This window comes from Parasteatoda tepidariorum, chromosome 11 (genome assembly GCF_982258835.1).
Source record: "Parasteatoda tepidariorum strain Cologne lab strain chromosome 11, Ptep-v5.0, whole genome shotgun sequence".
NCBI classification, from domain to species: Eukaryota; Metazoa; Arthropoda; class Arachnida; order Araneae; family Theridiidae; genus Parasteatoda; species Parasteatoda tepidariorum.
The window spans coordinates 100,075,327-100,095,443 of record NC_141765.1 but is presented as its reverse complement, the minus strand read 5'-3'; the positions used below and the strand labels follow the sequence as shown (position 1 = coordinate 100,095,443).

Genomic DNA, 20,117 nt, shown 5'->3' with positions numbered 1-20,117 from the left:
TCTCAGATGACACCACCACTGAGTATGCCTGACAACCCCATAAATGCAGTCACCACAAAATTTGTGCGTACATCAACTAACAAAATGAGATGTCCTATATTTTGTGTGGCAGTAAGTTATTTGCAATAAACTTTTGATATTGTAAGCATAGTTTTAAGGAGGAAATATGTAATTTTATCAGGAATGCTACTCTACATTTCTGTTCTCACAGATTTTAATTTAGAGTATGAAATTTCAGAAATCAAAATTGAGTACAAAATATCAGATTACAGAAAAGTCTGTGTGTTTTCTACTTTTTAAATTACATATTGTCTAAAAACATTTTCTCACTATGTGAAATTAAAGTTTATATTTCTGATTTATTTGATTTTTTTTAGTTTTATTTGATTTTTGTGACAAGTTTCTTCAGTTAATTTTGTTTTAAAAAGTTTCTTTATTTAAATCTTTTAAAACATTTCTTTATTTGATTCTTTTAAAAAGTTTCTTTTTGTGATTTTCGTATAACTTTCTTCTGCATTTATTACAGAGATCACTCAATGTACGTAGTTTTAATGTATGTTCGAGGAGGGTTATCTCCTTCTAACATATATTCTAAACGTTTAAATTATAAAAAATGAATAATGAAAACTTTTTCATATTTACCCCCTAATTCCCGTTCAATTTTTCATTAATCAAGTAATGTATATATAACTTTGGCGGGGGTTTTGACCCCCAAAACTATGCCACTGATATCACTCAAAGAAAAATTAGTCAGACTAAATTTATTTTGAATGATAATTTATATGTAAATTTAGTTGTTATTCATCTTTCATTATGCATATTTTGAACTAATGATTTCATACATTCATCAGTCTTAATACACTCAACATGATAATACATTTTTCAGTCTTAACTAATTTTTCTGACTAAATGTATGAATGAGAGAAGCAAATTGCAAATATTTTGTCATTTTCATGGAAACTTGCATGATGATTATAGTAATTGATTAGAAATGAATGTAACTAATAACAGATTATAATTAAATGTTTATCAACTATTTGTAATCAAGTAATAAAATATTATCACAATTTCTCATTACAGGCAGTAATCATTGCTTATAATCATAACAAAAAGTGGTTACAGATAATCACAATTACAAGTAATCAAAATCTATAATTGCAAGTAATCAGCACTTCCTGTTATCATAATTTGAGTTTAGGAGAAATCATAACTCTCAGTAATTATAAACTTATTACAACCTATTATCTTTAATACAAGTAATTATAAAATACAATAATTTCAGTAATGCAATCATAATTTCACGTAGGTTTAATTACATTTTAATCAGGATTGTTGGTAATTGATTACTTTTCTACACAATGCATATATTGCATATTAAAATGAATGCTATTGTTAGGTATATTAAATGGTTACTTTTAAGGATATATGTGCAAACATAGTTATGTAAATACATTGTACACACTAATACCTATGCATGTTATTGTATGTACATAAATGGGCAATTCTATGGTGACTGGTGTTACATTTTGATATGTTTTCTTATTTTTGAAATTTTTTCATTGATAAATTACATTGGAAGGACATTGAGTAATGTGTCTTATTTTAAAATGCTCCTCCATCCATATGCATTAATGGGGTGGTTTTTTATGATTTAATCTAGAGAAAGCTTTAAACTAACAGGAAGCATTTAAAAAAAATAATGAAATGACCTATAGAAAATGGCAAATAAAAAGAAAAGCCCTTGTGACTGATGTTACAAATACAAAATATATTAAAATTTATCTAAAGTTTTTTTTATTCAATATTATAAAATATTTAAAAACTGCAATTTTTGATTTTATATCTAAAACAGTTGATAGAAAAAAATAAATTTGTTAATGGAGGGAGGCTATTCTAAGTATACAATATGTAAATACATAGAGATACCTTGCACGGCATAGGTAAATGTACATTGTGTGTGTAGGTATATTGTGAAATCACTTACTTTATAATTAATTACGCGCTTGTAATAAAGAATATCCTAAATTTTAGTGGACACCTGAAGGTAGAAGACTGGTGCATCTAGTGGTGAATTTACTTTATGAAATGGATTAACTTTTAATTTTGAAGCTATTGTACAGATAAAATAATAGTTGTTCTCTAATTTTTTGTGATATATCTCTCTTATCCATTTCTTATGAATTAAAATTTAGTTTATCATAAAATTTATATTCACGTATGTTGCTTTTTATTCCTACATGAAATCAATGTTCATTATTGATATTTCACTTTTTTTATTAATATTTTCAACTCCCTCTTTCTCTTTGTCAGAAATTGTCACACTTCACTACCATTCTTTGTCACAAATTGTCACACTTCACTACCATTCTTTGTCATACTACTACACAATCACCTCGTATATTACTTAAAGATAAACTGTTAAGTCAAGGGAACCCAAGTTAAAGCTCTCTGTTAAAGAATAATATTTATGCATTTTATAAAATATTTAATAATTTTTATCTAAATGCAGGACTAAAAAGCAAAATTTTTTCATGGAGTACTTGCATACCTTTTTTTTGATAAAATGAATAATTTTTTAAATTAAAAATTAAATAAAAAGAATAAAATTATAAATTAAAAACAATTTAAGACAATTTTACAATGCTCCATAGTTTTTTTAATTTTTTTTTTAAAAATTTTTACAGTATCTTTATGAGCTGTATTTGTATAAACCAGTGATACAAAACTTTTAAGGGGAAATTGTTTGTGCATTGCTCAGGGAAACACGCAATTTATAAGTGCGTAAAAGAGAAGATAAACTGTATATTATTTTTAAACTTTTAATTCCTACTTCACAATTAGTTTATATTGTGATCATTTGTAATATTAATTAATTTTTTTATAAATTCTAAAATATGTAAATTTTTTACAGTGCCTTTGATGACCACTTATATTAATTGAGGTTCTCATTAATTGAAGAATTGAAACAATTCCAAAAATTTAACCATTCAGTACTTAGGAACAGTTAATTTAGGTAACTTTATGCGTTCCTGTTCAACGGTTTGAATGTCACTCTGATTGGGACTATTTAGAGAAATATTAGCTTCCTGAAAGGAATTATTTGAATCAAGTTCTTTGTTTAAATTCTTAATGATATTCTAAATTTTGTTCTAGTTATTTTTTTCTTTGTACTCTTCTATACATTTAAATTCTCTTCAGTGGCATCGATTTTGATTAAGCCCTCAATCTGAGTAATTCTTCGAGATCTTCCACACTTATGACCGGTTTTAGAATGTCACTTTCGATTTTTGCAATTATCTTTGTCACCGAAGCTCTAGCGATGATTTGTCTACTACTGAGAATATTTTACATCTGCACTGTGGGCTGTGCGAGCCTGGTGTGTAATTCGTAATCATCAGCTACCCCTGGGATTCGAACCCGATCCACCTCATGAAGATTCGAGCGTTCTATCTCCTGAACCTCCGTGGCTGTTTAAAATAATTTTATTTTTTTAAAAATTATACCTTTTATTTATTTTTCTTCATAACTTTTAATGGTCTTATATCAGGTGGGCATGATTCAGATAATCTAATATCCATATTCATTGATGAATGATTTTGTGAGAGAAAATAATAAATGTTTCTAATGTGTTAATATGTCAACTATACTGAAGATTTGTTTTCATTTTTGAATTGTTTCGAACTAATTTTATTTCAGTTGATAACTTCTCACTGCTTAAACTTATAATTTAAATTTAAGCAGTACTGTGCTTTTCTTCGAAATTAAACCGCAATATATTATTCAATTTTTAAAGTGTTTCAAATAATTTAACAGTCCAAACAACTTAAATTTGTGTAATTAAGATTACTGCTATAGTTGATATTATTATGGAACTCAATATTATGAATTTAATACAATATACTGTTTAATGTTTTAATAAAATTGATATTATTATACCATTTTATATTACCCCCGCTATAAATCAATGTTCTTAAATTTCTCCTGTTGTCCAAATATAGTTGATTCTTGTTGTTGTCGGCCATTGAGACAAAGCTGGTGCAATTGTTCTTGTTTTCCATCTTTGGCCAATAATTCTGCCACATCTGCTTATAGGGCAAACCCATTCATTTGTTTACAGAATTTTGACCTGAACCACAGAATCTCTAATTCAGTACCCCAGGGGTATTGATTTGTTATGGAGAACTTTGTGACCTGACAGGTTTAACATGCACCAGTCATCATTTACTACACTCGCTGGCTGGACTCACAAATGTGAGAATTTAAATGTTTTATTCTGAAAACCTTAGTTATTTATAGAGTTATAAAAATTTGTACTTTATATTTGCCATTTACACCACAGTCATAAAATATTTCATTTCCATATAGTTAAGGTAAAACAGTAGATTAAATATGTGGGAGCATTTTGCAAGATATTCTCCATTTCAGGCTTCTTTTTTACCCTCTGAAATCAAGCTGAAAAATCTATCGATCATTTTATAATGGCTCATATAATCAAGAAAAGAGTTCTTTATCAGAAACTAGTTATTTTATCATGATCATGTAAAGTCTTTGAAAATTATTTGCATTTTGTTAATGTATATAGTGCTTAAGAAAAATTTTTGATTTCTTAAAAAGCATTTAAAAGGTGTTTGCTTTTTGTTGAAATATTTGATGAAACTTATGTCTTGTGAGTAGCATAATTTGTTTGTATGACATCTTTAAAATCAACTTTTTTTAGTTTCCACTGAAGGAAGCAATATGAGTTATAAAATGTGCCCCATCGTCGTAACATTTTTTTTATTTAAAAATTCTCTAATTAAGAATGGATTGTTATATGTTTCAATTTTACTTAATTTTTATTCAATAGTCTAATAATACATTTTTGAAGCGACAGATTTAAAATATTTTACTTGAACAAATAAAAATGTGTTTCTTCTAGCTTGAAATAAAATTGTATTTGCATATGCATATGTTTATAAAATTTCAGTATGCTCCAATTTCCTATTTTTCTGGCTTGGTTTGCAACAAGAAGAGGAAATCCCTAGCTACTATAAAATTTCCTTTCTATGTTGTAAACAAAAATACACATAATCTTCTTATAATTGCTTCTCTAATGCTTGCAGCTATATAACTTTAAAAAAAAAAAAAAAAAATTTGCTTAAGCAGTTAAAAAGTAAAAATATTACATTTGCTCATATATGAAATTGTTGCATTATAGTACACTAAAAATTTATATATTTTATTCTATGTGCATTTTAAATGTTTTATATTATTATTTTAGATGATTTGGATGTTAGGTTATTAGGTTATTTGGGGTTAATATTTTTAACTGTTTAATCTGTTCAAAATGAAAATGTTGGTGTTCATGTTTTTGTTTTACTTATGTAAAAACATATTTTTACAGAATTTATATTATCATGTTTCATATTAGCTTAAATAAATGAGGCTAATCTGAAGTAATTTGTAACTGATTTTTGGCACCCAAAAAATTGAGAAGCCAGTCCTAAATATATGCTTGATTCTTTGTTTCGGTTGCTAAATATATTTTTTCTTTTATTTTATCTTAACCTTCCGAAGTTTTTATTAATAATAAAAAAGAGTAGACGTTAGGAAAATACCCACTAATCTATGAAGTGATATTTATTCTGTAAAAATTATTTACTACATTTAAAAAAAATATTTTATAATATTTTAAAAGTTAAATTATAATAGTATTGTAATTATCAAAAACTACAATTTTTGCGATCAAAACAATTGTAATGAAAAATATTTTTGAATATGATTTTAAAGGCAGGCTAGATTGAATTTACTTCTTTTTTCCTTACTGCATTTTTTAAGGTTTTAAGAATACATTTAATGCAGGGTAATATGAGCAAAAAATCTTAACTTTTAATTTCATTTTCGATTTGTTTTGTATGGGCCAGAAAAAATCCTTTTTTTTTTTTTCTTATTGAGAACAATTCCGTTTTTATTTTATCTGCTTATGAATAAAAAGTATTTAATGTTTTGAGTATTTTTTTAAACTAAATCCTATCAGAATTATACAAGTTAAGCATTGCACAAAAATAAACTTTTTCTTGTTCAAACATTAGCTTATTTAATGTTTATTTATTTATTTTTCTTGCCATGTATTATAAATATGTTTGTAACAGGTATAAATAATTGGATCATTTCTTAACAATGAACACAAAATCTTTTTTATCATTCTGGAAATTGCGCAGTTTTTGCATTATGTTTCATATTACCCTCATTATTCTTTGATTTCATTTTAAATATCCTATTCTATTTAAATTGGACCTACTTTTTTATGAAAAATCTTTTATTTTATTTCTTATTAACAGAAAATTAATGAACCCAATTAGTTCTCATTCATAGTTTTTGGTACTTCATTAGATGTTTTATTTTGAAATTTAAACAAACTAAAATTAAATTTTTGCAATTGATATTTAGTATAAATTTATATTGCAGATGAATGTAGCCTTCTCCCAAACCAAGTGCCGATAATTGAATTATGAACACAAGCTTTAGGTGTGTATTTTGCACTTGCATTTGTGAATAATAACAGTGTAATTATTTATCACTTTTCTTTTTTTTTATGATTTCATTTGAAATTTAAAATCTAGTCATTATCGTAAATAACAGGAGTAATCTGCTTACGCATTATAATGCGTCAATTGTGGCCAAGGTTGTAGAGGAGATGTGAATATTAAGTAATCATGGTGCATTACTTAGACATGTAATTCTCAAATGCAGAAAAATGAAGGAAATGAGCGTGCTAGTAGATTTATGTCGACAGAATTACAAACAGATTTTAAATGTATATGCAGTTTTAAATATATATATATACCCGTCAATGATGATTTCTCAATTTTAGCCTCTTTTCAGCTTGGTTCTATTTAATCTTCTATATTAATAATGTTAAAAAATCACGGTATTTAGAGGGTCCTCTAATATTATTGCCTTGAAATACCATGTTTCAACAACTTACCAAGTCATCTTTCAACAAAAAAGAATATGTATTTTAGAATTGTTGGAAAATTCTTTGTGTATTCTCTCTTTATTAAAAAATCATAAAAACTCTTTTGAGTGTTCATTATGTTTTGTTTTGCTGCATGAAAACTTGAAATTACTAAGATACTTAGAAAAGTGCTCAGGAATTGTGATGAAATAAAAAAAATTATCATTAAAAAATTAATTGTTAAGCTTGTTAGAAAAAATACCATTGTTCGCAGACTGCAGGGATACCACTACAGAGTCAAAATTTGGCATGTTAAAAGGTTTCCACATGTTTGTTTATAATCTTAACAAGGAGATTTTTTTTTTTTAAAATTTCAATTTGTTCACGAATTTTTCAATTTTGAAAGCTTTTTGTGTGAATTTTTTCTACCTTTTTTTTTTTATTTTCATTGCTTTTGCATTACATTTTGCTTTTTCTGCTCAAAAAGTATTAGACTTAGAAACTTGAAATCAAGAAAGCGTGTAGAAATGTGTACAAGGAAAAAAAGTATGATTCTATTGTTATTTCGAGAATTTACTACAATTTCAGCAACTGTTAAACTTGTAGTAAAAAAAAGATAACTGCTGAAATGCAACTACAGATTTGAAATTTAACCCAAGTTTAAATTCTAAGAAAATATTTCTACTTTTACAAGCATCGTGTGCATATTCTTAATGATATTAAATATTTTTTTTGTAAATAAATAATTGATCAATTTATGATTCATAATCAATTAATTATTCTTAACATTAATTAATAGATTATTAAGTAATAAAAATTAATTTCTGGCAATTTTTGAAATAAAATATTATAAATTTAAGAATTGTTTAAGTTTACTTAATGTGTAACACATTAAAATTGATACATAACTAAATTGTGTTATTTAAAGTATGTCAAATGAAATTATTAAAAATGTGAGTGATTTTGTTTCCATTATTCATCTGAGATGAATATTCTATGTTGAGCAGTATAGGCTAAATACCAAATATTTGTATGTAGCATCTCTAATTTAGTAGCAGCCATTGTTGAGCAGAATCTTGTATCTATTTGCAATTTAAAAACTTCTTAAAAAAGGCTTTAAGCAATTTTTTCAATAACAAGACCCTATTTGCACAAATTCTCAAAAGTAGGACTCTGGTTGAAAGAGTATGACTTACCGCTAGTTTTATATTCACAAATTATGTGTAGTTTTTTTCACAATTTTACAAAAACAGGACCTTTTACAATATGTCTGGACAGACCCCTGATAACCTTTCTCTATTTGAATTGATATAAATTTTGTAAATGAGTAAAATTACTTTTTATTTATCTGTTCTGATTGAGTCACACATACTGTGTTCTTGTGGCTAAACTTTTTTTTTTAAATTCCAAAGGATTATTTCATGTAATATAACTCATGATTGTAAAGGGTGCGCCATTTGTTATTCTCATAGACTGCACCAAAAATTCTTCTAAGTATCCCTCTTTCTCAAAAAAGAAGTATAAGCGCCCAGACCTAGTTCATGCTGTTAAGGCTAATCATTTAATGACTGGAACACCTTTTTAGATCTGTTTACCAAAACTCTGCAAAAAAGTAACCATTTTTAAACCGAAAGGTACAAGAAAAAAGGGTCGTCCACCAACTGGGTGGCTGGACGTAGTTGAGAAGGACCTAAAGATAATAGGAATAACTAACTGGAAGGCTATGGCACAGAATAGATCAAGATGGCAAAAACTTATTGGGACTCCCTTGGCCTGTCATAGGCTGTAGTGCACAGAAAGAAAAAAGGTTTATTTTACAAATTCAAGTGATCATCCATTTCGTTATGTTAGCAAATGTTCTTGCATAAAGCTAAAATGATTGTTTATTTAGAAACCAAAATGTTCCACGTGTTTATGCAAAATATTGACATTTAAGAGGGAAGTAAACAATGGTGAACGAGAATCGTTTGGGGGGATTGGTGAGCAAAGCGAGCAGAGGTCCAAGCCTTCCAGTAAGATGAGAGTAAACAAACAAAAATAACAAAATGTAATTAAATTTGTTTGCATTTTCATGGGAATTTCAATTATAATGGCAATTTTTATATCTCCGATATAGTGATATCTTCTAATTTATGATGTTTTTGTCCAATTTGACAGCGTCATCATATCAAGGTCCTACTGTATGTATAAAATATTTTTCTGAATAAATTATGGAGGTAAGTTATAATAAATCTGAGTATCGAATTACATCATTGCTTTGTTGCCAGTGTCTTGATTATTCAAGTTCTAAATTTCTTTGTTTTTTCCATCATTAGTGAGAATAGTTATGAATATGCATATTAATAGATGAATAAAAAGTTTGAGATTTCGCATTCGAAATAGGGAACCCACTTCTAGTGTAAGGAAATTTGGATGTAATGTTTCCTAAGGATCAATATTTTCTAAAGTCTATGGAAATCTACTGGGAAACAATAATACTATATTATTTGTTTTCTTATCATGATGCTTTAATATATGTTAATTTTAGGTGTTGCTAGCCTCACCCTGTTCATCATGGTGTGTAGCGTTTTTAAAAAGTGTTTAAAGGTGCCTATTTTCGATTTTCGTTATTTAAAAGCCTTTTAAGGTTCTTTTTCCATAGGGTGTTTTAAAAAGTACTTAATTTTCCCTTTTGGAAAAGGAGATTTTTTTCTTTACCCTGTCGGTTTTTTCCTCGTATTATGCAAAACGTGGTTTTCTTATACCTACTTTTCACATTGTTCTGTACAACGTTTTCACAATTCATTCAACCACAACCCATTTTAACAATTAACCACAATCCAACTGTCAGTTTGAAGAAATACTTGTGAGTCCGTTTAGCGTCTACTGAGCTGAGTTCAGTGAGATTATTGCGTTCAGTATCATATTCCAATATATCATCTTTTCCAAACTGACAGGTAATATTTAAAAGAAAAATTAAATAAAAGTAAAGAAATTTTAATGATAAGTAAAATTTTATATTTTTAGAAATATATATATATGTTACAATTTTTGTTTAATTATACATACTTTTACACAAAATTTTCTTTAAAATGGACTAATATTTTCAAATATAATAATGTGCATAATATTTCTATTCAGGAATATATCTCAATATGATAGATTGAAAAGTAACAAAATTCATGCCAATTTAGTTTCAGAATTGCCTATCAACATAAGTACCTGAACATTGTAATTTTTCAACAAAACTTTTAAAAAGTTTTAATAAATACAAAATATATCACCTTTCTATAGATCCAAGAAATTTTACTTTTTTGTCTAATCTATTAAGATTTAATAGACAAATTGAAATTGTAAAAATTTGATTTGTTGAAGTGTGGAACTATCCACAAATAATTCTACCAAGTGATTAAAGTATCTTATACATTCTAACTACTTTTTTATTTCAGAATTTTTAAATATTATAAAGAAAAAAACTTGAATTCAATAACCACAGAATTTTTAAAATTGAGGAATTTAATTCAAATTTATATTTTTGGAAATGACATTTAGTTGCATTTAAAATTAGTAATACTTCAATCTAAAATATTAAACTCTTATTAAAAAAAATAATTAATTTACAATTTTAAACTAAATTTTAAATTTTTTTAATGGGCTCATATTATGAAATTATTTCATTTGGGAGTTAAATAACTAATCTAATTTTGAAATTAATAAAAGAAAAAAAATATTTTATTTAACATATGCTTCTTTTAAATTACATTTTTTATTAAATTTTAATCTGTAATTTGGAAATCGTGTTTTTGAAGTTTTTTATGCTACTATGCAAAAAGCTTTTTTTTTTTTTTTTTCATAACTATTGTGGCATGGTTCCCACTCAAATTTCAGAAATAAAATCCCCATACTTTGTCAGGAAAATTTTTCAAATTTCCAGAATATATTTTTTTAATATGAGGCAAGATCTCATCAAATATATAATTTTTTATACAATAAATTACAAATTACTTTTTGATCAAAAATATATCACATATTATTTTTGTAAAAAATGACATTTCAGTAGATGGTTTACCATGTAGATTTTAAAATACACAAGTATATAAATTATAGATAGAAGCAATATTTTAAGCACAAAGTCTGAAAAAAATTAAGTAACATGGTAACAAAGTAACATAGTTCATCAATAAATCTATTATTAAAGAAAAAAGTAATCTTACATCTGATTAAAAGCCAAACTTAATTTATGCAGAAAGATTAAAAATATAGTATTAGAACTGAAAATATTGTTAGATTGAAGAAAAAATTTAAAACAAATTTTTGATCAAAAAGTCGTTTTTACAAATTAATGATATAATTTTAGTTTTAATCCAAAAAAGTTTAACCATGTTGCAGTAAAGCTTTTACAACCTATTAACTTTGTGAAACTTATTCAACTCATTGGCTAATTATCATTATTTTCAAGAATCGTTCCAGGTGTTGGCCAAAACTTGAAAAAACTTAACACAGACCTGAGAAATAATCAATTTTAAAATTGATGATAACAATTAGTAACCAATGAGGCTCCAATGTCTAACATGTATTTTTATTATTCTGTGTAAAAATTTTGCTATTATTAAATTTTGTTAAAATTATTAATTTGTGAAAAATATTTTTGTTAAACAATTTCCTGTTTCAAATTAGTTAAAAATACTTAGTTTTTAAAAATTAAGCTTGCTTTTTAAGCTTTTTGTTATTTTCTAATCATAAATTGGCTGCATGATGGCAGACTAAATAATTTTAATATATTACTTCATAAAAAAAAAATTCTTTCCAATTTCTGTCCAAAATAATGCTTCTGTCTAAAATTCATCTAATTGTCTACACTAAAAATCCACATGTTAAGCTTATTTGAATTTTATTTTTTACAAAATTTGATATTTTGCAAATTTTCTATCAAGAAATAAGTTTTATTGCCAATTGAACAAAAATATATTTTATTTCTGACAAAATATTGCCTTTTATAACAAAAGTGTAATTCGGAATTTAATTTAAATTTTAATGAAAATTGTGGAAAAGTCAGGAGATTTTATTACTAAGTTTGAGTGGAAAATTACCATAATTCTTATTATATTCATTTTTAGCTTGTGCAGATGCCAATAGACTAGATGCCATTCCAAACCAGTAAATTAAACTTTCTTCTTTAACACTTAATTTTATGACTGATGAAACAAGGAAAATACGTTCATCATGTTAAATATTTTCAAAATGATAAGTAGTTTTTCATTGCATACCTGCCAACATTGGAGAAATAAAATAACAGTGATTTTACATATTGTCCCAATTTTGGGTTTACAACTACTCGTGTTCAGCTCTGTCGCCTTGTAATTTTGAAACTAATCCAGAAGACAAGGGAACTCCTGGATCAAGTATTGGGAGAAATTTGCTTCAAGGAGAGCTTCTTGGTGGAACCAACCTGCATTTAATTTAATGTGGAGGAAAACCACGAAAACCTCCCACGGTTAGACAGATGACAAGGGGACATAATTATACAATATTAAATAATTATACAATGATAACTCGTTATGTATATAATTTTACAACATACAAAAATTAGGGTTGTATACTGAGAGCAATTAAAATAATTATTTTAATAATTGTTCTCACCCAGTACATTATCTTACAAGTGATGTATTACATCCTAAGCTTACAATATCAGTCTTGTGAAATTGAGGAATGGTTCCTTCAATGGTGTGAACTTTACTGTTTTACCGTAAAAACACAGGTTGAGAATTGTACTCAAACTGTAAAGGTAAAGAGTTCATGAACAAGGTTAGTACCCAAATCCTAAAACAAAAAATAAGCACCTTTTAAGAACTTTTTAAGTACTCAAAAAATATTTTCAAGCACTATATACATTAACAAAATGCAAAATAATTTTTATGGACTTTACTTGATCATGATAAAATAACCAGTTTTTGAAAAAGAACTCTTTGATAAAGAGATTTTTCGGTTCGATATCAGGGGGTGGAAAATGAAGTCTGAATTTGAGAATATCTTGAAAAATGGAGCAGAGTTTTATAATTTTTTTAAAGGTGGGCTGCAAGACGTTCCGAATTCGTAAAATACTTTTTATATTGAAGTTTTAGCAAGCTAAACTCCATTAAAAAAGTATGTTCACCATCCTGTAAATATATGAGTTCATTGTTTTATCTGTAAATTTTTTAATTTGATCTGTAGTGCTGACATTTAATGTTAAAAACATATATATTTTTGAATACTTTATTTTAATTATACTTGCGTTTTTTGTATTAATGGACATGTAAATATTTTTTTAATAAAATTGTTTTTTGAAAATAGCTAAGCTTATTTTTTGATTTGTTGCATACAAAACTTCCATGAAATTACTGAATTGAAATTAATAAAAATGAAATTGGTAATACTTAATACTCTGAGCCAGGGGTCCTCAACCTTTTTGTACCTAAGAGCAAATACCAAAATATCGATCGAATGGCGGGCACCATTTATTTTTTTAAGATTAATTTGTAGTTGTTAGATATAGGTAATAATACACACTACATGTAATGCGCAAAAGATTTAATTTTAAAAATTAATTTAATTGATGAATAATTAATATTGTGTAAAATAAATTATCACTAAATAACTTGCAAAGCAATATATAAAAATTACTTATAAAATATATAAAATACAGTCAATGTGATCTTTGGCATTGCATTTCACTGACCAGCACTTCAGAATCGGGAGAATATGACGAAATTCCTGCTTGCAAGCAATCGGCAAGGTGTTCATCTGTAAGTCATGATCCATATTTTGATTTTATGATATTCATTGTCAAAAGTAATGATTCGCACAAGTATATGTGGAACTAAAAAACTACTTTTTTTTATATGCTGCTCTTTTTAAGAATGGAAATTTATTTCTGTATTCCAGAATTTCCCGTTTTTCAGATTCAGATATAATAGTTTTGAGGCTAATGTGATTCTGGAGATCCAAAATTTCTATCTCCTTACTTGAAGAAATTCTGAAATGTATGTTGCTATCTCGGTTACGTTTATTTGGATTTACAAAAAAAGGTGCCTATAAGCTCCTTATGATATTGAATTGTTGAATTCGCTTTTCAAATTGATCTTGAAGTAATTGGAGGTTGATGACAAATGTTGATCAGTCAATTTCATTGTTGTCTATAATTTTTTTCATGTTTGAAAAATTCACAAGAGACTTCATTTTCAAATGTGATATCCACAAAACCAGCTTAGCTCTGAACGAGATCATAGCCCCTATCATTCTTGATATATGTTTGTCCTTCCCTGCAGCTAAATTATTTAGTTTTTCCATTATGTCTGTTACGAAAGACAAATCTGCTAGCCGAAAAGGATCTCTAAGTTCTAAAAATATTTGATTTTTGGCAGCAAGATAATTTTTTATTTCTTCAATTAAATGTATAAATCTATCAATATATCCGTGGGGATGCAGGTGTTTTTCCTGCGAATTCTATTAGGGTTGTGTTTATCATCAATATTAAAAAAGCAAAAAATATTGCATAGCATTTTATGGGAAAATGAAATATTTTATCGTTAGGCACAAACAGGGGGCACGCAAAAACCGACCGACGGGCGCCATGGTGACCGTGGGAGAGTAGTGCAGGTGTCTCCAGGGCCCGACTTAGCCTAATTGGGACCCCCTTTGCTTTATTACTTCAGTAAAGAAGAACCGAACTTTATGGAGGTATTTAAATTTTTCTCCTCACTATAGGTAACAAACTACTATACTACTTTTTTTTTACAAAAAAAGTAGCACTCTACACTTCAAACTACGAATAAATGTGGTGACTACAGTAGTTTCACAACTTGTAGTGCTCTAATTCCGACCACTGAGTTCAAAGGATTTAAACTATGATTGCAACCTATTAAGAAAGTTCATATATTAATTGCACTTTGCATTCAGGAGCAGTGTTAGTACCTGTTTCGCTACTAAAAATTTAACGAGTGCAAGTAATTATAATTATAATTGTGTCTTAAAGTCACGAATATGATTTTAATTTGTGTCTGGTATTGAAAAGCCGATCTATGTTTGGGTTTACGTCTATCTATGCTCTATTCCTAGTTTTTTTTAATTTCGAACCCAGCCTAGAAGACAAAGAAAGTTCTAGATCGAGAATTGGGATAAACTAGAAAATTTTTTTGATAGAATTTTATATGGAGAGGAAAACCATGAGAATCTCTAACGGAGCCTTAATGGCAAAGGAATTCTAACCTTTGATCATTTGATTTAATTATAATTGTAAATGATAATGATATTCGTTTTATTTATAATTATTTATTCTGATCGTATCTTATACTAACCAGAAATCCGGTTGGCCTATACTCGTGCAAATCCAGAAGCCCCTTTAAAGACGAAAAAAAAATATCCATTTTTGGGTTATTTATTAAGACTAAAAAAATCAGAACTTTTTTTTTCTCCGTCTACTATATGGAATTAGCAATTAATATTCCAAAATATTAAGTGAAGGGGCCGAGATAGCCTGTTTGGTATGGCACTGGGCCCATGTCCAAGAGGTCGTGGGTTCGATCCCTGCCGGCCGAAGACAAAAAAATAGTAATGGTGACTGGTTCATGGTGACTGATTTAGTAAACATGGTGACTGATTTAGTAAATGGTGACTGATGCACACTAAATCTGCCGAGTCACAAACTCCTCCATGTCCCCATAACAAATCATATCTCTTGGGGTACTGATCCAGGGGTTTCCTTGTCTTCGGGATTGGGTTCAAAATTACAAGACTACGGAGCTGAACATTAGTAGTCGTAAACCCAAAAATTGGGTCGGCTGTTCAACGACGGTTATAATATAAAAAAAAATATTAAGTTAATACTTTTCAAAGAAGGACAAAATTACAGTATTCATGAAAAGAAACTATTATAAGTTTTGTTATTTGCACTTTTATTATACAAACAAAGTAATCGTTTCTTTCTTTGAGGTGTGAGGTATTAAAAAGAGCAGAACGGTAAAGGAAAGAACATGATAAAAAGTATAAAAAATAATAATAACAATTTGCCTCCAAAGACGTGTGATATAAATTAAACGAGGAATTGAGTATAGTAAATTCAAAAATATTGTGATTCATTTTAAGAACTTTTAATACGAACTCGTAAACGTAAACTTTTTTTTTCCACTCGATATTTTTTTTTTAAACTATCAGACTTTGTTTATCATCGAAAGCAAACCACAAACCCCTTTGAGAACCTCGTTTTCATTTTAAAGATTGAAAATTAGCTGAATATAAAATGCTTTATTTTAGTTAAGTAATTTAAAAACAATTCTTACACTTATCAATGAAGCTCGTTAAATTTAAGATAATTTGAGAAGAAAATACTTCTTAATAATTATTTATTATTTTCTATTATTTATGGCAAAATTTAAATTACAAAATAAATTATTTTAAATAGCAAAATTAGAATAAAATCTACGGAGTAGTTCATAAGAAATCAAATTTTAAGCATGGGAGGAATTTTGTCTTCGTAGAGGACTTTTTGATGGAGCTCACCCGAATTTGCGTCACACGGAAAGGAAGATCTCGTGAACCTCCCACGATTAGCCTGACGGCAAGGGGACTCTAACCCATGATCCGTCGACCACTGAGGATATTTCATGTCAGCACTGTGGTCGGTGCAAGCCGGATGCGGAATTCGTATCGATTGGGATTAACGTTTTGCGGCATTTTCAGAAAATAAGCAAAGACAGCGGTTGCTTTAGATAGGCTAAACTTGACCTAACAGTGACGAGTAACTGCTGAAAACTCATCAGCTATGAAAATAGTATATTATTCGCAAAAAAGGCATCATTTCATATGACCCTACGAAAAACAGCCAATTGTAAACCTAAGAAACCAATGCCTAAAACCGAAACTGAGAGCAGGATACTTTAAATGTAGGTTACGCAGTCATATTTCCATCATCAAGGAAGATTGGTTTGAACTATTTTGAAAAGCGCCTTTAACCGTTCCCTCTGCGGTCCTCCTCTCCTAAATTGATAGATTCCATTTATCTTCAAGATTGAAATTATCAACCATATGCTTTTTAAAAATATAATTATGAATTGAATAATAAATATAATTTTTTTTAAAAAGATACTTCCGATTTTAATGAAACTACAGAAGTCTTCTTGTTGTTGTCTCTAATGCCACTTGCCAGTATCCAAACCTGCTGGAAGTCAAGCGAACTTAAGGCAGAAGGTGCTTTTCTTGTTTTTCCGGTAGCGGCATCTATAATCAAGAATACATCAGTCACACACACGCGTCACAGCCTGTTAATAGGGAGGAACCATTCATCCATCCATGTATTCATCCACAGATCGTTATTTTTACCTGAAGCAGGGAAAGACCCATCTCCAATTCAGTACCACTAGAGTTATTGATTTGCTAGGGGAACATGAAGGACTTCATGACCCGCTTCATTTAACGTTCACCAGTCACCATTACAACATAGAAATTCTTTGGCCGGCAGGGATCGAATTCACTACCCCTCGGACATAGGTCCAACCCACTGCCAACCAGGCTATTCCGGCCCACTAAAGTTGAGGTACCTGGGTCTCCTGACCCTCTTTCAGAATAATTGATGCGCTGGGCATGGCTAACAGGACTAGTCTAGCAGAACAATAGTACAATTTACATAAAATTTAAAGAGAAGCTTCAGATTAAATAAAAATTGAGATAAAAAAGGGTGAAGAGGGCCTTATTAAGAGGACGTTATAGCCAGTCCGAAAGAAGATCTCTGCTCGAATAGACTCACAGAGAGCCTAGGCTGATAGAGATGATAATTATGCAATGATTATGAAGAGGAGCCGACTACATCCCCCTTGAGAGAGACTGCATCCCCCTCAAAATTTCCGACATCCAGGGAAGCATCAGGGAGGAACATAAACCATACTTTTCACCTCCAGCTGGGGCGTCTTTTTCAGGACGTCCGTGCTACCCTCTAGGGGGTGTTGCATCAACAGAAAAGAATGCCCTCACAGCCACAACATTGGATAAATAAAATAACGGAGGTTTTTACTAACCTAATTTTGGGACTACTGATGCCGTAATTTTGAGCCCAATCTAGAAGAACTCCTGAATCAAGTAGTGCTTTTATGGAACTAAACCACATTTGAGAGGAAAACCTGTGATCCGTCTTCCATTGAGGATATTTCACGTCAGCACTGTGGTTTGGTGCAAGCCGGAATTCATAACCAGCAGCCATCGCCGTGATTCAAACCCACCTCATTGGAAGGCGAACGCCCATCGCGGCTCGACTTAAACACTCAATGTACTGCAGTACTGGCAATAGCATCATCTGTTGAGGAATGAGAGGAATACTTTTACCATCAGTAAATATTTTGTCACCATTTTTTTTTAAATTACTTCAACAGATACAGAGAAATTTGAGAAAAAACACGTAAACAGGAGATGGTCGTAAAATGCAGGAATCTTCGTTAAAAAACAAGAAACTTGGCAAGTATGCAGGGGATGTCTGTATGGATACGTACTCCATTAATTGTAATTCTATTAAAAACCCATTCGAGCGCGAATTAGAAGAAATTAAAAACCATAGAGAGGTTTATAAAATTCTATACTCTCCTAAAGAGAGTACTCCAATCTAGAAACGCAAAAGTATAAGGCGTTCCTAACTTAAAAGGCTATGATACCTTTTCCGGCCAGAGATTTTTCTAAATTATTTTCACTCTCAGCAAATGTCATCCTCGCAGAAGATGCCAAACACACCTTTTGGAATAATAATTCTAACAATGTGTATCGCAAAAATTTGTTAAACAGGCCCAAAAGCACCTGCAACAGGATTGTAGCCCCCTTCCAAACACATATTCGAAAAACATATACATATGATAAGAAATACGTAAAAAATATTTTATTCTCTCCTTGTTACTCTCTATATATAGATAGCACAGGGGTCGCTAAGATCGATGATGGTGTAAAATACGATATGAGGACGGAAAGAAATTTCTGTATGGCCTACATTTAATGTATAGTATTGTCTACTTTGCTTATAGGCATTCCACTACATTGCTTTCTAATTATTATTAATAACTGGTTTTTAAGGGGGAATCATTTGGTGGACACTTTAATAATTTTTTACAATTTTTGAGTTCAAATGACAATTTTGATACTAATACCGAATTAAAGGATAGGTGTCGAAATTTCTAAAAATATATACACATGCTGAGAATACACATATGATAATATATACACATGTTTTGCTATTTTTACTTTTGATTTAGATCTTTTTTCTTTTCTCAAAAAAAATCATGGAATTCATTCAATTTAAATTACGATTTTTTTTAAAGAAATTGTAATTACGAAAATTTCAAGTGCAAAAAATACTGTTCCTTTTATCGCTTATTACTTTTTGAATTCCGATCAATCAAAAACTCTAACTGAGATTTTGTTTACCTTCCATTTATTTAACCTTACTTCACTCCAAATTAACTTTATTATTATTATTAATAATCGCATACAATCTAAAACAGTTGATTTAATAAATAATGTTCCGCCATCTTTTATCTTTTTCAGAATTAAAGAAACCAAGTAAACAACTTTAAAAGCAGAAAAATAATAATCAAATAAAGAAAGAAAAAACTTCATCAAAATCATTATTGAAAAATGTGAGATTATTATTTACTCTTCGCATTTTTAAAGATTCTGCAGTTGATGTATGATCTGAATTGAGAATGTTTTTTTTAGTTTACCCCGGCAATGGGTTAGCAGATTTTAAAAATTTGTTAACATTGTTTTCGCAATTTTCTTAGTAAAAATGCTCAGTTTTGCTTTGCAGTTAGCATTTATACTTCATTCAATTTTTGTTATGTCGTTGTGAATGATAATAAATCCAGGTTTTATAAAATATGTGTCTGACATAAAGAGTAAAAAATAATGTTTAAGAAATCTTGTTAAAAATGGATTAAAAAAAACCCACGTAATGTAAAAAATTCAAGATAAAATTTGAACTAAAAAAAGCTATTGAAATCGAGCGAATCACTATTGTGTAACGCAGGACTCAAAGCAACATAACCTGTTAGGCAATTCGAAGAAAACAGAAAACTTTTGAAAGGCGATTATAATATACACTTTTAAGTTTTATTAGACAGTGATTTTAAATTAATTTTGATGTTTTTCAATCCACCTTCATCATGAACGATTAGACAATTTTGATAACCTT

At 28.8% G+C, this 20,117-nt stretch overlaps 1 protein-coding gene across 8 annotated transcripts in view; it reads left to right on the top strand.

Annotated features, from left to right (window-relative positions):
- Nucleotides 1–13,248, top strand: part of LOC147802018 (pre-mRNA 3' end processing protein WDR33-like) — a 76,287-nt gene extending 63,039 nt beyond the window's left edge. For 5 of the 8 annotated variants that reach the window (XM_087155357.1, XM_087155362.1, XM_087155360.1 and 2 more), the window contains 3 exons: nucleotides 7–111; nucleotides 2,032–2,122; nucleotides 6,450–7,060. In XM_087155357.1, coding sequence (XP_087011483.1) covers nucleotides 7–111; nucleotides 2,032–2,094 — 168 coding nt within the window. In that variant the 3' untranslated portion in view covers nucleotides 2,095–2,122; nucleotides 6,450–7,060. Of the gene's footprint in view, nucleotides 1–6; nucleotides 112–2,031; nucleotides 2,126–6,447; nucleotides 7,061–12,033 lie in introns of those variants that run through there. The other 3 variants (XM_087155359.1, XM_087155358.1, XR_015430536.1) reach the window with 3 other exon arrangements.
- Nucleotides 13,249–20,117: the final 6,869 nt, after the last annotated feature.